This window comes from Oryx dammah, unplaced genomic scaffold (assembly GCF_014754425.2).
Source record: "Oryx dammah isolate SB20612 unplaced genomic scaffold, SCBI_Odam_1.1 HiC_scaffold_3, whole genome shotgun sequence".
Lineage (NCBI taxonomy): Eukaryota > Metazoa > Chordata > Mammalia > Artiodactyla > Bovidae > Oryx > Oryx dammah.
The window spans coordinates 44,265,502-44,288,186 of NW_024070187.1; the positions used below are offsets into that span (position 1 = coordinate 44,265,502).

The 22,685-nt window shown below is 39.2% G+C and overlaps 1 protein-coding gene across 1 annotated transcript in view; it reads left to right on the forward strand.

Moving 5' to 3' along the window:
- Positions 1–3,469, forward strand: part of PI4K2B (phosphatidylinositol 4-kinase type 2 beta) — a 36,621-nt gene extending 33,152 nt beyond the window's left edge. Inside the window, exon 10 of the mRNA XM_040237959.1 lies at positions 1,091–3,469. Within this exon, the coding sequence (XP_040093893.1) occupies positions 1,091–1,264 (174 nt within the window). The 3' untranslated portion in view covers positions 1,265–3,469. The remainder of the gene's footprint in view (positions 1–1,090) is intronic.
- Positions 3,470–22,685: the final 19,216 nt, after the last annotated feature.

A 22,685-nucleotide genomic window follows, 5' to 3' on the forward strand; every position in this document is an offset into this window, starting at 1 on the left:
ATTTTTTCTTTCTAAAAGCTGCATTTCATTTAAGATAGCTGCTACAGACCTGTGACCAAGAAGACAAGTCTAGTTTTTGCACTATTTATTATGTAACATTAACAAATGGATATAATTAAATAACTATTGTATTTATTCATTAATTGCTTATTGACAGAACCAGTGCCAGAAACTGTCCTAGTGATTGAGAGAAAGCAGTGAGTAAAACCAAGTTCCTCCTGTCCTGGAGCCCTTGCTCTGATGAGGCCCGGGGCTAGGGAAGAGAACGGATTATTAGCTTGCATACCCCTTGGTGTTCTGTTGTACTTACACAGGGCTTTGCTGGCGTCATAAGTTTTGAATAGTAAATGAAATGGTTGGAGAAGCAGGCTAGAGAGTCAGATTTTGGAGGGCCTTAGATTCCACATGGAAGGGATTGGAGTAGTTATTCATCATTTCTGCCATTTTTTTCAGATAATGTATAAAAATATATTTCAAGTAAATTAGTATTTCTGAGGTCCAGTGTTCCAAATAGGCACAGGTAGAATAGGAAATGAATGCTCTTTTTGAGATTGATCATGACCCTACTGCTATTTAATGTAAAATTCAAAAGTTTTAACTTAATAAACATTATTAGTCAAATTTTAAAAGAAATGTCTTCATACTAGGTCCTATTAATAATTCCAGTGAACATGCAATAAATTTATTGAGTGAGTGGGTAAGGCAAGTGTTTAGTAAAAACGAGACTATTTAGACCAGTATCTGTTTAGGACCAGTATCAATGGAGTATGTATGTGGAACCATTCACTTTATTCTATCTCTGATTCAGTTCTTCTGGATGTAGATGCATTCTGGAATATTTCAGAGTTGTCAATTGGCAAAAATTATTTAATTCTAATCTTGTGCATTTGTTTGTGTATATGGATGTGTAGGTACAAGCGTACATACCTCCACATATTTGTATTGATAGCAGGTACTCCTCATCACCGTCTCTGTTGGGCATAAATGGATGAAATAAAAGCTGTAGTTATGAATAGATAGTTAAAATAGTATCAGTGCACTGAGGCCTTTACCTTTTTTGAGCTGATGAAAACCTCTCTTCCTTCCGCAGATCTTAAACCTCACTCAGGCACTGAGAGACAGGAAGACTCCTGTCCAGCTGGTGCAGATGCCTTGTGTGGTTGTGGAGCGCAGTCAGGGTGGAGGGCAGGGTCGGATCGTCCAGCTCAGCAATTCATTCACCCAGACTGTCCACTGCAGGAAGCCATTTTTTTCCTCCTGGTAGCAGCTGTGAGAGAAACAACTGCTTGGCCTTGTGTGGTTAAAACATACTGTCACGTAAATCTGCTGGTAAGAGCTCCAGCTGCCAGAGCCTGAAATAATATAAGTTTCTAAAAGGCTATCTTTTGAATGTAATCAGAGTTTACAGTTTTTTGTCCAAATATTAAATTTCTATTTCAGGGAAGAAGTGATGTATCTCTTATATCATATTTTTGTAGAAAAATTGTATTTTATGTTGTTGATGTTAGCTTAAGGTAATTTCATAGTTTACACATTCTAAAATGACTATAATTACTCTTGAATTCCAAACAGAAAAATAAGGTGTTTGATGACTTTGAATACAGTAACTTTTTATATACTTTTTAAACATTGACAAGAATGGTCACGTTAATTCTTCTTACATTATAAAAGGCTTTTGAGGATAAAAGTGCTCTTATGAGCTATAATAGAGTAGTTAATAAAAAACAGGTAAGAGTAAAGCAATGTTGCCTTAATTTAAAAAGCTGCTATTTTAGAACTTGAATAAATACTCCTAACGTGACCATTATTAGGGACCAGAAAATTATATTTTGTTTAAGTAACTGATGACCATTTTTTTTCATACTTCAGAATATTTTTGTCAATTATTTTGTTTACAGTGAGGAAAAAAAATCTAATGATGTCTCCCACCTTTAAAAAAAAAATGGAAACACTCAATTGAGACTTGAGGGAAATAATATGAAATGAAGATGGATCCCCAGTATTCTGAAATTCCAAAATAGCGTTAAAAAATCCCTTCTGTTTCTTGCATGGGGTCAGTACTTAATCAATTAGTACTTTCGAGTACTGATCTGGTTCAATTTAGTACTTCAATTAGTATTAAACTTCACTGAAAAGTAAAACATAATTCAAACTGTATATTGGATGGCATTTTGAGGACCTAGGACATAACGTCTTAAAAATAATAGTTTTGTAGAGTACTTGAATTACTGATGTTATAATTACAGTCAACTTTAGAATATCAGCCCCCATTAAAGGGGAACATGACAGAGATAACCATAAAATCATTTTTATTTTAAACACCAATATTCTGACATGCTGGGAATTTGTAGTACTTTTAACTCACTGAGTAATTTAAATTGAGATGAGCTCCATATGAAGATTTGATCCCAGAGAAGCAAGCAGAAGCTTCTTTCTCTTCTTAGGCTCCAAACAAGTAACATCACCACTCAGACTAAACTGGGCAGTTTGTGGTCTTGGCCTTGTGTTTTTCAAGCTTTCTGTCCTGTAATCTTTTAAACTAAGTTATTTTTATGTAAAAAGTATTTCCTGAAGGTTGAATTAGAACAGAAGTCCTCCCTTCCTCTACATCTTTCTCTTGGTCTTTGTGGATGTGACGAGTAAGAATGCTGCTGTCCTGGTGATGTCCATTGGAAACCTGTGTTTTCTTACCTTCTCCAACCCTCCATGATCTTCATATTGAGATAATGAAAAACTGACTGGAAATTCAAAACTCAAGCTACTCTCTTCAGATAAACACCAGTAATTAAAATGTGCCTTTTGAAGGTGTTTTCTTAATGAAATAAGTTTTTATGATCTGGATACTGCTCTCATAAGACAGTTTTTTCAGTATTTTGATAATTGTTATATTAATTTTTATAACATAAACTTAGTAAGTTGCTACTGTTTTATATCCTAAAATTAAATAGTGTGAAAATATTTTTAAATGATCTGACCAGGTCAGAAAAATAAACCTGAAATATTTAAGATATGATTACAAGTCAGAATACATTGGTTGTATTTTGTAAATTTTCATGAACTTTGGTTTTTTTAAAAAATATCATTAATTTTTTCAATGAGTATATTTGTAGTGTTAAACCTGTAGACTAAAGATAATAAAAAGGATTGATTTCTAGATTTCTCCTGAAGTATGTATACTGAATATTTAGAATGTTTGTGAATATGTTTATGTTTATGAATGATGCCAAACCACCATTTTCTTACTTTATATGTTAGTTCAGTTTAATACGTTATCATTCCAAAAGACATGTAACTGGAATCTTTATAATTAGAGGCATTTTAATTTTTATTTAAATGTAAGCTGCCTTATTCTCCAAATTTGTCAGCGCACATGGAGACATGTTTTATTGTAGGCTTGAAAACGACTTGATTTACAAATGTTTTTTAAGTTTTGTACTAATGGAATTAAAACCTTATTAAAAACAGTGGTGACCAGTTCTTTGATTAGATTACATCTTAAATTGTTTTACGGATATACAAAGAGACGGGTACCGTTTTATAGTTCACTTTCTTTCCTGAAATTGCTTGGGCAGCTGTACAGAGTTGAGGAAGAGGTTCTCGGTGAGGTTTTGTTTCCAGTCCTTTCTTGTGGTTAGTTTGGAGTCATGTGACGGAGTCCGGCCAAGGATGTTACGTGACCTCCATATCTGGCAATAAAACTCACTGCATCACAACCAGTGGTCACCGTTGACCACTCTCCCGTCTTCTAATTTGGCTATAAACAAAGAATTTGCAAAGTGGAAGTACTCAGGGCATGTGAGTCACTGCTTCGAAACCTACCAGTAGAGCATGCCATCTGCCCTGGACTGTGACATGTGCAAGAAATAAGGGCTTGAGTCACCAAGATTTTGCATTTATTTGGTAAAACTTACCATAGTCTGTCCTATCCTAGGTGTTACAGTATAAATAGAAAAATATAAAACATTTAAAAATTAAAAACCAATTATAGAAGGCTAGATGGCAGCCACAGTGAGTATTTAATGTCAGATCCTCATAGAGCAACTGGGATAGCAAAAGAAAAGTCACAGTGACACCATCTTCACTAAATTTAGGTGGAAGAATATCCCTCTGGACCCAAGAAACTAATAGGATCAAATGGGAACAACAGCATTGGAGGAGTGAGCAGAGAGAAAGGGAGGGGGTCTTGTGATGGTCCTAAGAGCCAAAGATCCCAGAACCTGCCCACATGTCCTCAGCCCCAGAAGGAGGAGCCGCAGTCATCATGGCAGTATCAACTGTTGCATTCAAAACCACAATCAGAATTGGAAGAGGGCTGTCAGCATTCAAGTGGCAGCTGTAAAAGGAGCCTGCAGGGAGGTAATGAGGGTTCTCAGAAGTATCTGTTGAGGGCACAGAGGCCTATGCTGAGAGAAACTACTAGGAACAAAACAGACATCAATAAGGAAAGGACCCTGGGGATAAAGGAGAGAAAGGTCCTGATACATTTGGAACAGGGGACCAGATAAGACAATTCAGACGATACTAAGAAGGTACATAAAAAGCCATGTCATCTGGGAATATACCTAGTGCCACTGTACAGTTAAATATGGTTAAAATAGTATGTTTTATATTATGTGGCTTTTACCACAATAAAAAACAGCCAAAAAAAAACCCCACATCATCTGGAAATTCCCTGGTCCAGTGGCTAGGACTTGGTGCTTTCATTCCCAGGACCTGGGCTCAATCCCTAGGTGGAACTAAAATCCCACAAGCTGTGAAGCACTGTCAAAAAGATAAAAATAAAAATAATAATTTAAAAATAAGTTTTTTTTTAATGTTATCTAATGATTTGTAGTAACTGCAGAAGAGGGAAACCTAGAACCACAAAACCAGGAAATTCCAGGCCCACCTCACCACCTACACTGAAATCTTCTGAAAATAAAGGAGCAAAGTATGACAAAGTTCATCTCATTTTAAACATGACCACATGGTGAGGCATACTTTAAAAAGACAGGATAACACACCTACAGAAAATGAAGGTATCCTAGAAACATTTACAAAGCAGAGGAAAACAGTAATATTTGTTAAAATGCTGAAGGAATTCAAGAAATGATAGAAGCCAAGAAAGAACAATACAACATCAAAATCAGAAAAGCTCAGAAATTCATGGGAAAAAAAAGAGGTTGATTATCTACATTAAAAAAAAAATATTGGATGAGTAAGCAATAGGAAATAAAATGGCTGCAGACAGAGATCAGAAGAAACATTAGAGCTGAAACTGTGTAAGAAATACACGAGAAGGAACCCAAGAGCAAACAGACAACATATCCATAGAAACTCTGCAGCAAACATCATACTTAGCGCTGGAAAATCTGAAGTTTCCTGTATTTGTTACCTGTTGCTGCTGTAATAAATAGTCACAAACATTAGTGTCTTCGAACAACACAAACTTGCATATCTGACAGCTGTGCAGATGAGAAGGCTGATATAAGCATCAAAGGGCTGTTTCTTTCTGGGGGCACTAGGAAGGAATCTGTTTCCTTGTCCTTTCTTGTATCTATGAACCTCAGACATTCCTCGGCTTGTAGCCCTCTTCCTCCGTCTCCAAAGCCAGCAACAGTGGGTTGAATGCTTTTCTCATCACATCATTCTGACACTGACCCTTCTGCTTCCTTCTTGCATTTTTAAGGACCCTTGTTATTACACTGGGCCTACGCGGGTAATCTAATCTCCCTATTTTAAGGCTTGTTTACATGTAATCTCAATTCCATCTTCAACTTTAATTCCCCTTGGCCATGTAATATATTCACAAATTCTGGATGCTAGAATGTGGGCCTCTTTGGGGGTCAGAATTCTGACTTAAGTACTTTCTCTCTGAGATCAATAATGTGACAAGGATGTCTGCTTTCACAATTTGTGTTCAGTATCGTCCTGGAGAGCTTAGCCAGCACAGTAAAGGCAGGGAAGAATTAAAAGGAATGAGGATTGCAAAGAAAATTGTCATTATTTACAGTTGTCATAATTATGCACATAGAAATTTTAAAAAGAATCTACCAATAACTATATTAGAATTGATAAGTGAATTTTGCAACGTTTATATCCCAGCACCATCAATTAGAAAATCTTCAAAGATACCAGTAGCAGCAAAACATACTAGGTTCCTAGGGATAAGTTCAGCCAAAGACATATAAGCAAGCCCTCTACACCAGCTATTTTAAAGAAAAATTAGATTTAAATAAATGGAGAGCAATGCCATGATTATGTATAAATAATATTAAGATGTTGGTGCTCCCAAGTTTGTCTATACACAGTCAAAATGCCATCAGGATTTTTTTTTAATTTGACAAGCTAATTCTAAAAGGTGTATGGAAATGTTTTTGGCCAAACTATGAGACAAGAGTAAAAGGTGGAGGACTTATAGGCTACTTGGTCTCAGAACTTGCAAAGCTACAGCGATCAAGACAGTGATATTGGGATGAAGATAGACATGAAGGGCTTCCCAGGTGGTGCTAGAGGTAAAGAACCTGCCTGCCAATGCAGGAAACTTAAAGAGAGGCTCCAACCCTGGGTCAGGAAGATCCCCTGGAAGAGGGCATGGCAACCCACTCCAGTATTCTTGCCTGGAGAATCCCATGGACAGAGAAGCCTGGTGGGCTACAGTCCATGGAGTTGCAAAGAGCTGGACATGACTGAATCAACTTAGCTGGCACATGGATCAATGAAACTGAATAGGGAATCCAGAAAAAAATGTGTAAATATTAGTTACACATAGTAAACTAATTTTCAACAAAGATGCCAAGGCATTTCAATGAAAAGGGTAGTCTTCAAAAAATGGTGCGGCAATAACTAGACACATAAACACACACACTCACAGAACTTTCACTTTAACCCCATACAGAGACCTTAAGTACGAGAGCTAAAATTCACAGAAGAAAACAGGAGACAATCTTAACTAACTTTGTTTTCATAAAGATTTCTTAGAGCACAAATGGCACAAACCATTAGAGAAAAAATTGATAAATTGGTCTTGATTAAAGTTAAAACGCTTACTCCTTGGAAGGAAAGGTATGACCAACCTAGATAGCATATTCAAAAGCAGAGACATTACTTTGCCGACTAAGGTCTGTCTAGTCAAGGCTATGGTTTTTCCATTGGTCATGTATGGATGTGAGAGTTGGACTGTGAAGAAGGCTGAGCGCCAAAGAATTGATGCTTTTGAACTGTGGTGTTGGAGAAGACTCTTGAGAGTCCCTTGGACTGCAAGGAGATCCAACCAGTCCATTCTAGAGGAGATCAGCCCTGGGATTTCTTTCAAAGGAATGATGCTAAAGCTGAAACTCCAGTACTTTGGCCACCTCATATGAAGAGTTGACTCATTGGAAAAGAGTCTGATGCTGGGAGGGATTGGAGGCAGGAGGAGAAGGGGACGACAGAGGATGAGAAGGCTGGATGGCATCACTGACTTGATGAACGTAAGTCTGAGTGAACTCCGGGAATTGGTGATGGACAGGGAGGCCTGGCATGCTGCAATTCATGGGGTCACAAAGAGTCGGACACGACTGAACTGAACTGAACTGAAAGCTAAAACATCTTGCTCTTCAAAAGATACTTCAGAAATTAAAATTTCTAGTCACAAACAGGGAGAAAATATTTGACAACTATCTGATAAAGAATTCCAAAGTATATAAAGAGATTGCACAACTCAAGAATAAGATAACTTTAAGAGATGAACAAAAGATTTTACATAGACACTTCACAAAATAAGATGAATGGCCAGTAAATATATGAAAAGAAGCTTGACGTTATCACCAGGGAAATACAAATAAAACCCACAATGAATAAAGTTAAACTTACACCTATCATAACACCCAGTCATTCTTCTTTTACTAACCTAGGAGAAATGAAAGCAAACGGCTAGGTAGAACCTAAATTCACCAACAGGTGAAGGGATAAGCAAAAAATACATTTATAAAATAATATGTATAATATCATATATGAAATGAATCGCCAGTCCAGGTTCGATGCATGATACTGGATGCTTGGGACTGGTGTACTGAGACGACCCAGAGGGATGGTACAAGGAGGGAGGCGGGAGGCGGGGTTCAGGATGGGGAACACGTGTATACCTGTTGTGGATTCATGTTGATGTATGGCAAAACCAATACAATATTGTAAAGTAATTAACCTTCAGTTAAATAAATTTATATTTTTTTTAAAAAAGAAAAAGATAAACTGGTAAACCCAGCAACATGGATGAACTTCAAAACCATTATGCTAACTGAAAGAATTACTGCACTGTTGCACTCATTCCACATGCTAGCAAAATAATGCTCCAAATTCTCCAACTAGGCTTCAACAGTACGTGAAACAAGAACTTCCGGATGTTTAAGCTGGATTTAGAAAAGCCAGAGGAACCAGAGATCAAATTTTCAACATCTGCTGGATCATAGAAAAAGAGAATTCCAGGAAAAATCTACTTCTCTGCTTTGTTGACTATGCTAAAGCCTTTGACTACGTGGATCACAACAAACTGTAGGAGATTTTTTTTTTAATTTTTATTTTTACTTTATTTTACTTTACAATACTGTATTGATTTGACATGAATCCACCACAGGTGTACATGAGTTCCCAAACATGAACCCCTCTCCCACCTCCCATCCCATATCATCTCTCTGGATCATCCCGGTGCACCAGCCCCAAGCATCCTGTATCCTGCATCGAGCATAGACTGGCGATTCGTTGTAGGAGATTCTTAAAAAGAGATGGAAATACCAGACCACATCACCTGCCTTCTGAGAAATGTGTATGCAGGTCAAGAAGCAATTGTTAGAACCAGATATGGAACAATGGACTCATTCCATACTGGGAAAGTACGCCAAGGCTGTATACCGTCACCCTCCTTATTTAATTTATACACAGAGTACATCATGCAAAATGCTGCGCTGGATGAAGCACAAGCTGGAATCAAGATTACCAGGTAAAATATCAATAACCTTAGATACACAGATGACACCACTCTCATGACAGAAAGCGAAGATGAACTAAAGAGCCTCTTGATGAATTTGATAGAGGAGAGGAAAAAAGCTGGCTTAAAACTCAACACTGATAAAAACGAAGATCATGACATCTGGTCCCATCACTTCATGGCAAATAGATGGGGAAACAAGGGAAACAGCGAGACACTTTATTTTCTTGGGCTCCAAAATTACTGCAGATGGTGACTGTAGCCATGAAATTAAAAGACGCTTGCTCCTTGGAAAAAAAGCTATCAGTTCAGTTTAGTTGCTCAGTCATGTCCGACTCTTTGCGACCCCATGAATTGCAGCACACCAGGCCTCCCTGTCCATCACCAGCTCCTGGAGTTCACTCAGACTCATGTCCATTGAGTCAGTGATGCCATCCAGCCTTCTCATCCTCTGTCATCCCCTTCTCCTCCTGCCTCCAATCCCTCCCAGCATCAGAGTCTTTTCCAATGAGTCAACTCTTCACATGAGGTGGCCAAAGTACTGGAGTTTCAGCTTTAGCATCATTCCTTCCAAAGAAATCCCAGGGCTGATCTCCTTCAGAATGGACTGGTTGGATCTCCTTGCAGTCCAAGGGACTCAAGCGTCTTCTCCAACACCACAGTTTAAAAGCATCAATTCTTCGGCACTCAGCTTTATTCACAGTCCAACTCTCACATCCATACATGACCACTGGAAAAAACCATAGCCTTGACTAGACGGACCTTTATTGGCAAAGTAATGTCTCTGCTTTTGAATATGCTATCTAGGTTGGTCATAACTTTTCTTCCAAGGAGTAAGCAATGATCAACCTATATTTTGTATTAAAAAGCAGAGACATTGCTTTACCAGCAAAGGTCCATCTAATCAAAGCTGTGGTTTTTCCAGGGGTCATGAATGGATGTGAGTTGGACCATAAAGGAAACTGAGTGCCAAAGAATTGATGCTTTTGAACTGTGGTGTTGGAGAAGACTCTTGAGAGTCCCTTGGACTGCAAGGAGATCCAACCAGTTCATCCTAAAGGAAATCAGTCCTGAATATTCATTGGAAGGACTGATGCTGAAACTGAAACTCCAATCCTTTGGCCACCTGATGCAAAGAGCCAACTCATTAGAAAAGACTCTGATGCTGGGAAAGATTGAAGGCAGGAGGAGAAGGGGACGACAGGATGAGATGGTTGGATGGCATCACCAACTCGATGGACATGAGTTTGAGCAAGCTCTGGGAGATGGTTATGAACAGGGAAGCCTGGTGTGCTGCAGTCCATGAAGTCTCAAAGAATTGGATATGACTGAGCGACTGAACAACAAACCAAAATAATCTGCCAGGCACAAAGAGAACATACCATCTAGTTCCATTTATATAAAATTTTCTAAAATGAAAACTAGTTCTTTGCTAAATAAAAAAGTCCAGTGATTACTTGGGGACTGAGATGGATGCTGGGGTTGGGGTATGGGGTGGGAGGGTGGATGGTTTGCACAGGGTCCTGAGGAAATTTCAAGGGATGATGGAAATACTTTGTGTCTTGAGTGTGGTCCTGATTTCATAGGTGAGTACATTCATCAAAGATCATCAGATTGCACAGCTCATTGTAAGTAAAGTATTCTTCATGAAACAATAAACAGTGAATTACTACTGTAAACCTATCAGATTTGGGAGAAGTAAAAGCCTGTAGCTTGGTACAATCATTTTTGAGATCAACCTCTTGTAAAATTGAAGGTACAAGTTTGCTGGTAGTATATGCGTTCAAGGAAACATATACAAGATTGGTCAATGCTGTAGTGTTTATAATACTGAAAAATTGAGAACAACCTGACTATTAGTAGGAAAATGGATAAGTAAATTGTGGTATACCCATAAAATAGAAGACCACAGCACACTAAAAATAGTTAAATGATAGCCACATGTATCAAAATGTACACATAAACCTCAAAACAATGTTGAAGGAAAAAAATGTTAAGTTGCAAATGTATGTATACATTTATGTAAATATAAAGCAAATCGATGGTACTTTCTTATGCTTGCTTTTTGATATATGCATACACCTAAGATAATACATTAAAAAGTCAACAGGAAACATACAAATTGGCCTCCAATTTCAAAAGAGTTGTTACCTGAAGGCTACGAGGATATGGAAGCAGATCTAAAGGGTACCAATTTTAAGTATGAACATTTTATTTCTTTAAAAACAATCTGTTGTTTGCTCTATTTGCAAAGGAGATGCCTCTGGCTGGAATGTTTGTACAGAGTTCTAAGACAAGGGCCTAATTGTTTTGTAACATTATCTCAACTTTTTCCTTGTCAAATTGCAAAAGAAGATCAATAAACAGATTGCTTTCATATGAATGTAAAAAAATAAAAAATTTAAAAATTAAAAAAAATCTGAAACAAGTATGATGAGATGTCCACATCTGTTAAAATCTAAGCAGCAGGTTTTAGGTGAGCTTTTAAATATTCTGTTTTCCATATGTTTCAATTATTTCATTTTTTAAAATAAGTTTTTATTTGGGAACACATTAATGTGAGTGCTTTGTATGCCACCTTTCTTAATTTTATAGGGCTGACATGAAAAAAATACCACAGAATGACTTAAACAGTGGAAATAAATGTTCTCACAGTTCGGAAGGGCTGGGAGCCCAAGATCAAGGTGCCAGCCAGCTTGTTTCCTGGTGAGGGCTTTCTCCTGCCTTACATATCGCTGCCTTGCCAGTGTATCCTCACATGGCCTTTCTTCTTGCACTTATGTCCCTCGTGTCTCTTCTTATTTTAAGAACACTAGTTCTATTGAATTAAGGTCTAACTCATTTAATTTTTTGTTCTGTTTTTTAGTTTTTTAATTACTTTTTATTGAGTATAGTTGCTTTACAATGTTGTGTTAGTTTCTACTGTACAGCAAAGTGAACCAATTGCACATGTAGATACATCCCATCTTTTGGGGATTTCCTTCACGTTTAGGCCATCGGAGAGCACTGAGTAGAGTTCCTTGTACTATACTGTAGGTTCTCATTGTCTATTTTATACATCGTATCAATAGTGTTTATGTGTCAATCCCAATCTCCCAGTTCATCCTACATGCCCCCAATTTATTTAATCTTAATTACCTCTTGAAAAGTTGTACCTCCAAATCTAGTCACATGGATGCTAGAGCTTCAGCATATGAATTTGATGCAGGGCCACAATTCAGCTGATAGCACTACCCAAACCGAAAATTATTAGGCACCTCCATATGCGTTAGTCTCTTAGGAGGCGGCCATGATCAGCCTCTCCCTTGGCCACTGCTGCTGTTCCAGCCACCTGCTTACTCATAATCCTCAATGGAAGACAAATAATAGGAACACCCATCTGTAAATATTTTCTGAAGTGAAGATTGAGAAACTTTGCTCTTCATAACGTGTGGGACTTTTTTGACCTTTGGATTTGTAATAAGTATTTTGACAACTGAAGTAAATGTCTTGCTTACTGCTGGCCTCCTGGTTCTGTTCTACATAGTTGTGAACCAGACCAGCTCATTTCTCAAACATGGCAGATACACAAATTTGCTTTACTCTTTCTCATTTGCTAAAATTCCAATTTGTTCATGGACAACAGTTTGTATGATATGTCACACATGGATTTCAACAAACATGGATATTCACGTGTGCCGGATTCTCCAAGAGGCAGTAGGAAGAAAAATCAGTAGCAGTTTCAGCCCTTGGAATCACTCTTTAGGTACTTCTAGGACTCTGCAGGTGGCACAGCTGGTGAAGAATCCGCATGCCAGTGCAGGAGACTCAAGAGATACGGTCAGGAAGATTCACCGGAGAAAGAAATGGCAACCCACTCCAGTATTCTTACCAGGAAAACAAGGACAGAGGAGCCTGGCAGGCCACAGTCAATGGGATTGCAAAGAGTCAGATGTGACAGAGAACAGTGAGCTTGTCAGATCTGCTCAAAGGCAGAAAGAAAACCAGAAAATGGTGTTAGGTCTAAAAGTGTTTTCCAGGGAATAATGTCTTCATCTTTGATTGTGTGTGCACATTTCTATCTCTGCTTCCTAAATTGTGCATTCTATGCATACAAGGTGGGGAGAAATGAAATGCTTTGTAAACAAAATGCTTCACTGGATTTGATTTGAGCACTCAACATTTTTCTTATTTATAATAGAAGCATCTACTCAACGTCTAGATTTGTACTGTGGAGAGTGTGGATTTCATTCAATGGATATATTTAATCTGTTTTTTGGATGGAAGGGTATAGATAGTCTCCAAAGATGGCTGTCATCACTCCCCTTTTTGCAAGCATGTGCTTTTCCATCCATCAGGAAGTGGAGTCTACCCTCCACCATTTCTATCTGACCTGGCCTTGCAACTTGCTTTGATCATCAGAATGTAACAAAAGTATAGCAATGCCAGCTTTGGGCTTAACTTTAAAAAGCCTGGCAGTCTCCACTTACCCTTGGAAGTGAGCTGCCATGTAAAGAAGTTCAACTACCCAGAGTCCACCATGCTATGAAGAAGCCTAAGCTAATCATGTGGAAAGATCATGTTGAAAGAGAAGCAGATAAAGGTCATTCTACTTACCACAAGGTTGTTGCTACTAAGAAAATTAACAATGACAACAAAAATCCTATTTATTATATACACCATATTCAAATATCTTCAATTATTCACCAAGTATATATTTTATAGCTGGGTTTCTTTGAATTGAGATCCAATCAAATTTCATACATTTGTTTTTTGTATCTTTTCATCAAGAACAGTCCCTTAACTTTCCCCATGACGTTAACTTTTGGGATATCCCCCATTCTAGATTTGTCTCATTATTTCCTCTTAGTGTTCTACTTGATCCTCTATCCCCTGTATTTCCTCTAAACTGGAAGTGAGATCTGAAAGCTTAAATAGGTTCAGGTTAAACATTTTTGGCAATATTTCCCAAGTGATCCTGCATACTTCATAATGCATTTATATCAGGAATTAGATAAGAGATTTAATTTTTAAAATTAATTTTAATTGGAAGCTAATTACAATATTGTAGTGGTTTTTGCCACACATTGACACGAATCAGCCATGGGTGTACATATGTCCCCCATCCTGAACACCCCCCCCCACTCCCTCCCCATCCCATCCCTCTGGGTTGTCCCAGTGCACCACTTTGAGTGCCCTGTTTCATTCATTGAACTTGGACTGGTGGTCTATTTCACACATGGTCATATACATGTTTCAATGCTGTTATCTCAAATCATCCCACCCTAGCCTTTTCCAAGAGTCCAAAAGTCTGTTCTTTATATCTGTGTCTCTTTTGCTGTCTCTCATATAGGGTCGTTGTTACCCTTTTTCTAAATCCCATATATATGTGTTAATATACTGTATTGGTGTTTTTCTTCTTGACTTACTTCACTCTGTATAATAGGCTCCAATTTCATCCACCTCATTAGAACTGATTCAAATGTGTTCTTTTTAATAGCTGAGTAATATTCCTTTGTGTATATATATGTACTACAACTTTCTTATCCATTCATCTGCCGATGGACATCTATGTTGCTTCCATGTCCTAGCTATTGTAAACAGTGCTAAAATGAACATTGGGGTACACATGTCTCTTTCAATTCTGGTTTCCTCACTGTGTATGCCCAGCAGTGGGATTGCTGGGTTGTATGGCAGTTCTGTTTTCAGTTTTTAAAGGAATCTCCACACTGTTCTCCATAGTAGCTGTACTAGTTTGCATTCACACCAACAGTGTAAAAGGGTTCCCTTTCCTCCACACCCTCTCCAGCATTTATTGTTTGTAGACTTTTCGATAGCAGCCATTCTGACCACCACGAGATGGTACCTCATTGTGGTTTTGATTTGCATTTCTCTGATAATGAGTGATGTTGAGCATCTTTTCATGTGTTTGTCAGCCATCTATATGTCTTCTTTGGAGAAATGTCTGTTTAGTTCTTTGGCACATTTTTTGATTGGGTTGTTTATTTTTATGGTATTGAGCTGCATGAATGGCAGCCCACTCCAGTACTCTTACCTGGAAAATCCCATGGACAGAGAAGCCTGGTAGGCTGCAGTCCATGGGGTCGCTAGGAGTCAGACAAGACTGAGCAACTTCACTTTCACTTTCATGCATTGGAGAAGGAAATGGCAACCCACTCCAGTATTCTTGCCTGGAGAATCCCAGGGATGGGGGAGCCTGGTGGGCTGCCATCTATGGGGTCACACAGAATGGGATACGACTGAAGCAACTTAGCAGCAGAGGCAACAGAGCTGGAATGAGCTGCTTGTATATTTTTGAGATTAACTCTTTGTCAGTTGCTTTGATTGCTATTTTCTCCCACTCTGAAGACTGTCTTTTCACCTTGTTTATAGTTTCCTTTGTTGTGCAAATGCTTTTAAGTTTACTTAGGTCCCATTTATTTATTTTTGCTTTTATTTCCATTACTCTGGGAGGTGGGTCATAGAGGATCTTGCTGTGATTTACATCAAAGAGTGTTTTGCCTAGGTTTTCCTCTAGGATTTTTATAGTTTCTGGTCTTACATTTAGATCTTTAATCCATTTTGAGTTTATTTTTGTGTATGGTGTTAGAAAGTGTTCTAGTTTCATTATTTTACAGGTGGTTGACCAGTTTTCCCAGCACCACTTGTTAAAGAGATTGTCTTTTCTCCATTGTATATTTTTGCCTCCTTTGTCAAAGATAAGGTGTCCATAGATGCGTGGGTTTATCTCTGGGCTTTCTATTTTGTTCCATTGATCTATATTTCTGTCTTTGTGCCAGTACCATACTGTCTTGATGACTGTGGCTTTGTAGTATAGTCTGAAGTCAGGCAGGTTGATTCCTCCAGTTCCATTTTTCTTTCTCAAGATTGCTTTGGCTGTTCGAGGTTTTTTGTATTTCCACACAAATTGTGAAATTATTTGTTCTAGTTCTGTGAAAAATACTGTTGGTAACTTGATAGGGACTGCATTGAATATAGATTGCTTTGGGTAGTATACTCATTTTCACTATATTGATTCTTCCAATCCATGAACATGATATAATATTTCTCCAACTATTTTTATCAACAAATTCATCATGGTAGGGGAGAAAATCCCAAAAAAGCCAGAGAGCCATGCCAGCGAGAACTCTTTTCACAAATCAAAATATATTCTTGTCTATGGAGCGTGGCTAGATTTCCTTCCACTCCCATTTATTTGAAAACTTAATTCTTGTCCCATCTTTTTTTTTAATCAATGAATTTTACTTATTTAGCTCTCTTTTTTGATGATAATGATAATGATGTTGAGTTGGTGTCCATCAAACAAATGTTCTAATCTGTCATAATATCAAAAGAATATTTTCATGAATGGTAGTAATTAAGCATAAAATCTCAGGAACAAAATATATAACTTGGAACAAAGTTGTGTTTAACTTTTGATGCATTTATCCACTGCTGGGAGCTATTTTGCTTTTCTCAGTGCTTCTTATAGGAAGATCTCTAAATGTTAAGTGTGCCCATGGATTGAACTGTGAAAATATATAACACAAATACATGTTTCTAAGCAAAAGTGAAAGTGAATGTGAAGTTGCTCAGTCATGTCTGACTCTTTGCGACCCCGTGGACTGTAGCCTGCCAGTCTCCTCTGTCCATGGAATTCTCCAGGCAAGAATACTGCAGTGGGTTGCCATTTCCTTCTCCAGGGGATTTTCCCAACTCAGAGATTGAACCCGGGTCTCCTACATTGCAGGCAGATGCTTTATCCTCTGAGCCACCAGTGCATTATTAATCAGCATCATTTTGTATTCAGTAAGTTTTGACCTGCTTCAGCTGAAGCTGAAGCTCCAATATTTTGGTCACCTGATGCAAAGAGCTGGCTTATTAGAAAAGATCCTGATGCTGGGTAAGACTAAAGGCAGGAGGAGAATAGGACGACAGAGGATAAGATAGTTGGATGGCATCACCGACTTGATGGACTTGAGTTTGAGCAAGCTCTGGAAGATGATGAAGGACAGGGAAGCCTGGCCTGCTGCAGTCCATGCGGTCACAAAGAGTCAGACACAACTGAGCGACTGAACAACAAAACTGCTTCAGAATATATATAAAAAGTTTTTTGATGAAAAATAAATCCTTAGGCTTGAAGTTTTTATTCTAATACTAACTAACACAACAGATGTAAGTTTTGTCATTTTGAAATACTCTAAACTTATGTTTTAATATTGTTTATCTTCAATAATTAAAAGGCAGGCCACAGTTCTCTTTGGGCTGAGAGTCTGAGATTGAGAGAGACCTGTATTTAAGCCCTGGCTCCATCCTTCATTAGCTCAGTGCCCCTGGGCAGATTGAGCAATCTCTCAGAACAACTTTCTCTCCACATGTAAATTACAAGAGCTAATGCTAACTTCAGAGTTTGCAATGAGGATGAAACATAACATATAGGTATTTTGTGAAAAGTGCAGTACAAATTCTGTTATAGATTTGGTTTCTATCTGAGCAGCTGTCTGCGTGTATTAATGGCACTTTTGGATTTTAGGTTTTAGATGATAAAGCACACATCTGTGTTTATGGGTTTGGATTATTGCATACATTTCTGGATTGAATATCATGTTTCCTGGAGCATGGTGACAGATTGGGAATCGAAGGCTATTTTAAAGTTTTCTGTTGTGTGACACCTGGGGTTGATCTGGGGTCGAGAGGAAAAGGCACCTGAGGTCACTGGGTAATACTGAGAGCTTTATGCAAACCTGACTCCCTAGAAATTAAATGACATTTCAAAAGGTATTTGCTCAGAATCCTGACACTCCTTTCCAGCCAGTGAAATGCTAACCTGGCAGTCGGTGGCTGGTACTTCTGTAGGTCATCTTGTGGGGTTTTTTAAGACCCGAAAATTGAAAGCACATGATATAAAAAAGAAGCTCCTAATCTACTCTGTGTGCAAAAAGATGTGTTTATTTTTCCTTTGACTCCAGGAACCCTGGCTGCTCCTCAGCTCTGGATACACAACCCCCACCTGACCGTTAAGCCTTCTGAAACTACTGAAGCTTTCAGAAACAGTAGAAAAACCAGGTAGCTTTGCCTTCTGCAAGAGTCAGAAAGTTGTGTAAACATTTAGGGCTGATCCCCTGGCAGCTGGAACTGGTTTAACCAGATTCAGTGAGGCTTGCGCAGAAATGTCTGTCTGGGTGAAGAAGCCTGCCTTTAATCTCAGTGGGGCTTTGGGAACAATCCAGAAAGCTGCTCTACCCTTCGAGTGTTTGTTTTAAGTTGTGGCACTTATAGGTAATCAGGAACTGCCTTTCAACCAAGGCACTGGTTTAAACCAAGGTCGCCACCACCCTGGCACAGTGTTTAAGCAGTTTAACATTCAGCTACACTGGCTCTCTGCGCAGCAGGTGAGGAATTGCAAGTGCACACTTCCATCAATCTCTAGACTAAATACTGCTCATTTACTGGGACAACATCCACCCTATGTTTTGAGGGCAAATATTACTATTTATTATTTTAAAAGTTCAAAAGTCTGTGGTTCAAAGAGGGCAAGTTGTCATTGCTGGTGTGGAAATTTGATATATAGAGGAATGCAGTAGGAAAAAGTCTTTAACTAAGAGATGGAAAGGTAACAGAATACACCACTTTGGCTTAAGCATGATTTGGAGCTTAAGGCAATTGAGAATCAGCAGATATAAGAAAAGCTCACTGTCCTCTTATTTACCTAAAAGGGAGACATACTCTGTAAAGATGACTTGTAAAGATGCCCCCCTTCACTCCCTCGCTCCCCACCACCTCCCTTCTCTATCAAGAACAGAAATAAACCACTAGAGATAATTCTAGATCCTTGTTTACCATTAGTTTCACCATCTCCTTGCCTTCCGGAAATTTGCCATCCACAGGAGCTCAAAGTACTTCTCATATGTTATGTCTCTAAATATATACTGTTCTTTTGTCAAGAGATTGAATATAAGCCTAGGTTCTAACCACCTCTGTGAGAGACTCACTTCTAATGTTCCCATGTGTATGGCTGACAAAAAATGTTCACAAATGTCTGCTTGTTTTATCTTATTAACCTAGTTTTTTTTTTAAGTTTAATTTGTAGGGCCTCAGCCAGAGAACACAAGATGAGTAGAGAAAAAGAATTTTTTCTTTTTCTTTCCCTATAAGATGAACTAGATTCTAGTGGAGTTTCTATTCATAGTTTGGGGAGGTTGAGTTTCTCATGTATGTAATATGTATATAATATAAATATACACTATACGTGGGTATGTGTGTGTGTTTGTTCACTTATTTAACTGTGCTACCACTTATGAAATTTCTTACTCAGCCATGTACTATGTTGCATGTTTTTTGTGCTGTGTAAACATCTGTTTGCTCCTCCGAATCTACTCTCCGCCTTCCCTCCTCTGCTCTATGTTCTGGGAGGCTGACCTTCATGGACACCATCAGCAGGCATCTCCACATCTCATTTCTGTGTTTTTTTTTTGTTTGTTTGTTATCTTTCTTTCTTTCTTTTTGCCCATAGGAGATGAAAAGATGAAAGATCTGAGGGCCAAAAGAAGAAAGTGAGGTTGGATATTTATTCCCCCAGCTTCTTCCCTGTGGGCCTGTCATGGCTGAAGGCCATGCTGAAGGCCATCACTCTGCAGGGCTGTTTCTTCCACATAATTATTCTCTTTGGGTTTCCAGTAACTTCCTTGGCTCTGTAGATCTGGGGTGGAAATAACTTCCCGCTATTAACAGCCCTAAGGGAATACACTTTCCCTGGGTAGTTCACCTTAACTCTGCCGGCAACCTGGTAAACAGTCCCCTTACAAGACTTCCTTCAGTTACCCAGCGTGAATGTGCCATCTGTTTTCCTGCCACAATCCAAAAGTTGCAAATGTGCTTACATTTCATTCTTCCCACAATTCAGAAGCCACGTGTATTATTACATATAGTAAACCTGAGGAAGACTCAGAGATGCTGAGCAACTTGCCTGAAGTGGGTGGCATAATTAAGTTGTGAACGGTGGAGCAGGATTCGAAGGGGGCTCTGTGCGGTTCAGTGACCCACGCTCACCAGGCTGAGCTGTATGCATTGGATGACCTCTATGGTCCCAACCTTTTGCCTTTGTCCTCTTTTCATAAAAAATACTTTGCAGACCCCCTTGACTCCCCCAAAATGAAATTCATAGATGAGGCAATCTAACTAAACACCTAATTTTTAATAAAATAAAGTGTACAAAATATTTTAAAAGGACAGTTACTTACAATAGAGTATAGCTTGGCATGACCACACTGTTACATGATAATGTAGCTGTCAGGTGTACATGCTTACTTTATTTTTTTGTAAAATAATTTTATTTATTTATTTATTTTTGGTTGTGCTAGGTCTCCATTGCTGCTCAGGCTTTCTCCAGTTGCAGTTGAGTGGGGGCTATTCTGTAGTTATGGTGCTTAGGTTTTCCATTGTGGCGGCTTCTCTCGTTGCGGAGCACCAGCCACTAGTGCCATCTGGAGTGGTTAGAAACAGTACCACCAGACACTTGGTTGCCCCAGCGAAGAGTGCTTTTGTGGTAGACTGTGTCACTGCCTCCAGTTCTTCAGCCCTTTGTGACCTATTCCCTTTGCCTTGTAACTTATTAGTGTTTGACCACCTGACCTGCTTGAGCCAAAAGGATGAGGCAGAAGTGACAGTGCAGCTGGAAGCCTAGGCCAAGCTTGTCTGTTTCTTCTAGCTGTACTGCATTTCTGTCATTCTCATGAGAACAACGTTTCCAAGCTGGCCAGTTGGTTACAGTAGGAGGCTGAGGCACACACGGAGAAGAGCTGAGTCATGCTTGTCAAGGTGCATGTAGATCACCTAGACAATGACTTAGCTTAGTTAAGATTAGAGAGCTGAACCCCTCTGCTATAAGAAATCTCTGAGATGACGAAATGGACCTGTAACAGCTTCTTTTGCAGGCATTCCAGCAGAAGCTCCAAGTCATCTGCCCAAACCCAAGCCAGTCTTTATGGTTCTTTGTACTCTCAAACTACAATGGACTAAGAACTTCCCTGATAAAAGTGGTTAAGAATCTGCTTTCCAATGCAGGGGATGCAGGTTTGGTCCCTGGTTGGGGAACTAAGATCCCACATGCTATGGGGTGACTAAGCCCAGACGCTTCAACTAGAGAAGTCTGAGTGCTGCAACAAAGAACCTGAACACTGCTTCGAAGCCTTAGCATAGCCAAAAAACAAAAAACAAAACTACAATGGGCCCAAACTAAGGATGGTTGTTTTCCCAAAGGAAACCTGGAATTCTGTTAGAGAAGGTAGAGAAGACAGTGAACCACTACCAAATGCTTCACCCATGTTCTATGCAGGAGATTTGGGGACTGAGGGCTTTTATCATGGCTTCATCCATGTTCTCTGCAGGAAATTTGGGGACTGAGGGCTTTTATCCAGAAAGTCAAGGAGTAAGACTTCCTGATCTCCATAGGAAGATCACCACTTTGTCCTCTGTTCAGGATGGAGTACCAAAATTGAGTGTCTCTTAGCAGCATTAAAGATCATGCTCTGAGATGGAAATGTGACAAGGGTCTGTCTCAGAGTCCTGTTAAGACTTGAGCTTTTTTCTGCTCAAGCATTTTTGTGTACAAACTAAAAATATTATGAAACAATAAAATGAAACATTAAATTAAAGCTCATATGCATGGCCTCCCCAGCAAAGAACCAACATATGCTATTTAACATTTTGTTGTTCAGTTGCTCAGTCATGACCGACTCTTTGTGACCCCATGGGCTGCAGCATGCTAGGCTTCCCTGTCCTTCACCCCCTCCTGGAGCTTGCTCAAACTTATGTTCATTGAGTCTGTATGTCACTCAACCACCTCGTCCTCTGTCAGCCCCTTCTCCTCAGGGAGCAGGTTCAACCCCTGGCTGGGGAACTAAGATCCCATGTGCTGCGAATAAGACCTGGTGCAGACAAAGATGTCGTTTCCAAAGGAGAGTAGAAGCAAACGTGGAAGACATTTAAAGAGGCAGAGGCTGGTATTTGAGAACATATTTATTCAGTTCAATTCAGTTCAGTTGCTCAGTCATCTCCGACTCTTTGCAACCCCATGAATTGCAGCACGCCAGGCCTCCCTGTCCATCACCATCTCCTGGAGTTCACTCAAACTCACGTCCATCGAGTCAGAGATGCCATCCAGCCCTCTCATCCTCTGTCGTCCCCCTCTTCTCCTGCCCCCAATCCCTCCCAGCATCAGACTCTTTTCCAATGAGTCAACTCTTCATATGAGGTGGCCAAAGTACTGGAGTTTCAGCTTTAGCATCATTCTTTCCAAAGAAATCCCAGGGCTGATCTCCTTCAGAATGGACTGGTTGGATCTCCTTGCAGTCCAAGGGACTCTCAAGAGTCTTCTCCAACACCACAGTTCAAAAGCATCAATTCTTCGGTGATCAGCTTTCTTCACAGTCCAACTCTTGCATCCATACATGACCACTGGAAAAACCATAGCCTTGACTAGACAGACCTTTGTGGGCAAAGTAATGTCTCTGCTCTTCAATATGCTATCTAGGTTGGTCATAACTTTTCTTCCAAGGAGTAGGCGTCTTTTAATTTCATGGCTGCAATCCACATCTGCAGTGATTTTGGAGCCCCCCAAAATAAAGTCTGACACTGTTTCCACTGTTTCCATATCTATTTCCCATGAAGTGAAGGGACTGCATGCCTTGATCTTTGTATTCTGAATGTTGAGCTTTAAGCCAACTTTTTCACTTTCCTCTTTCAGTTTCATCAAGAGGCTCTT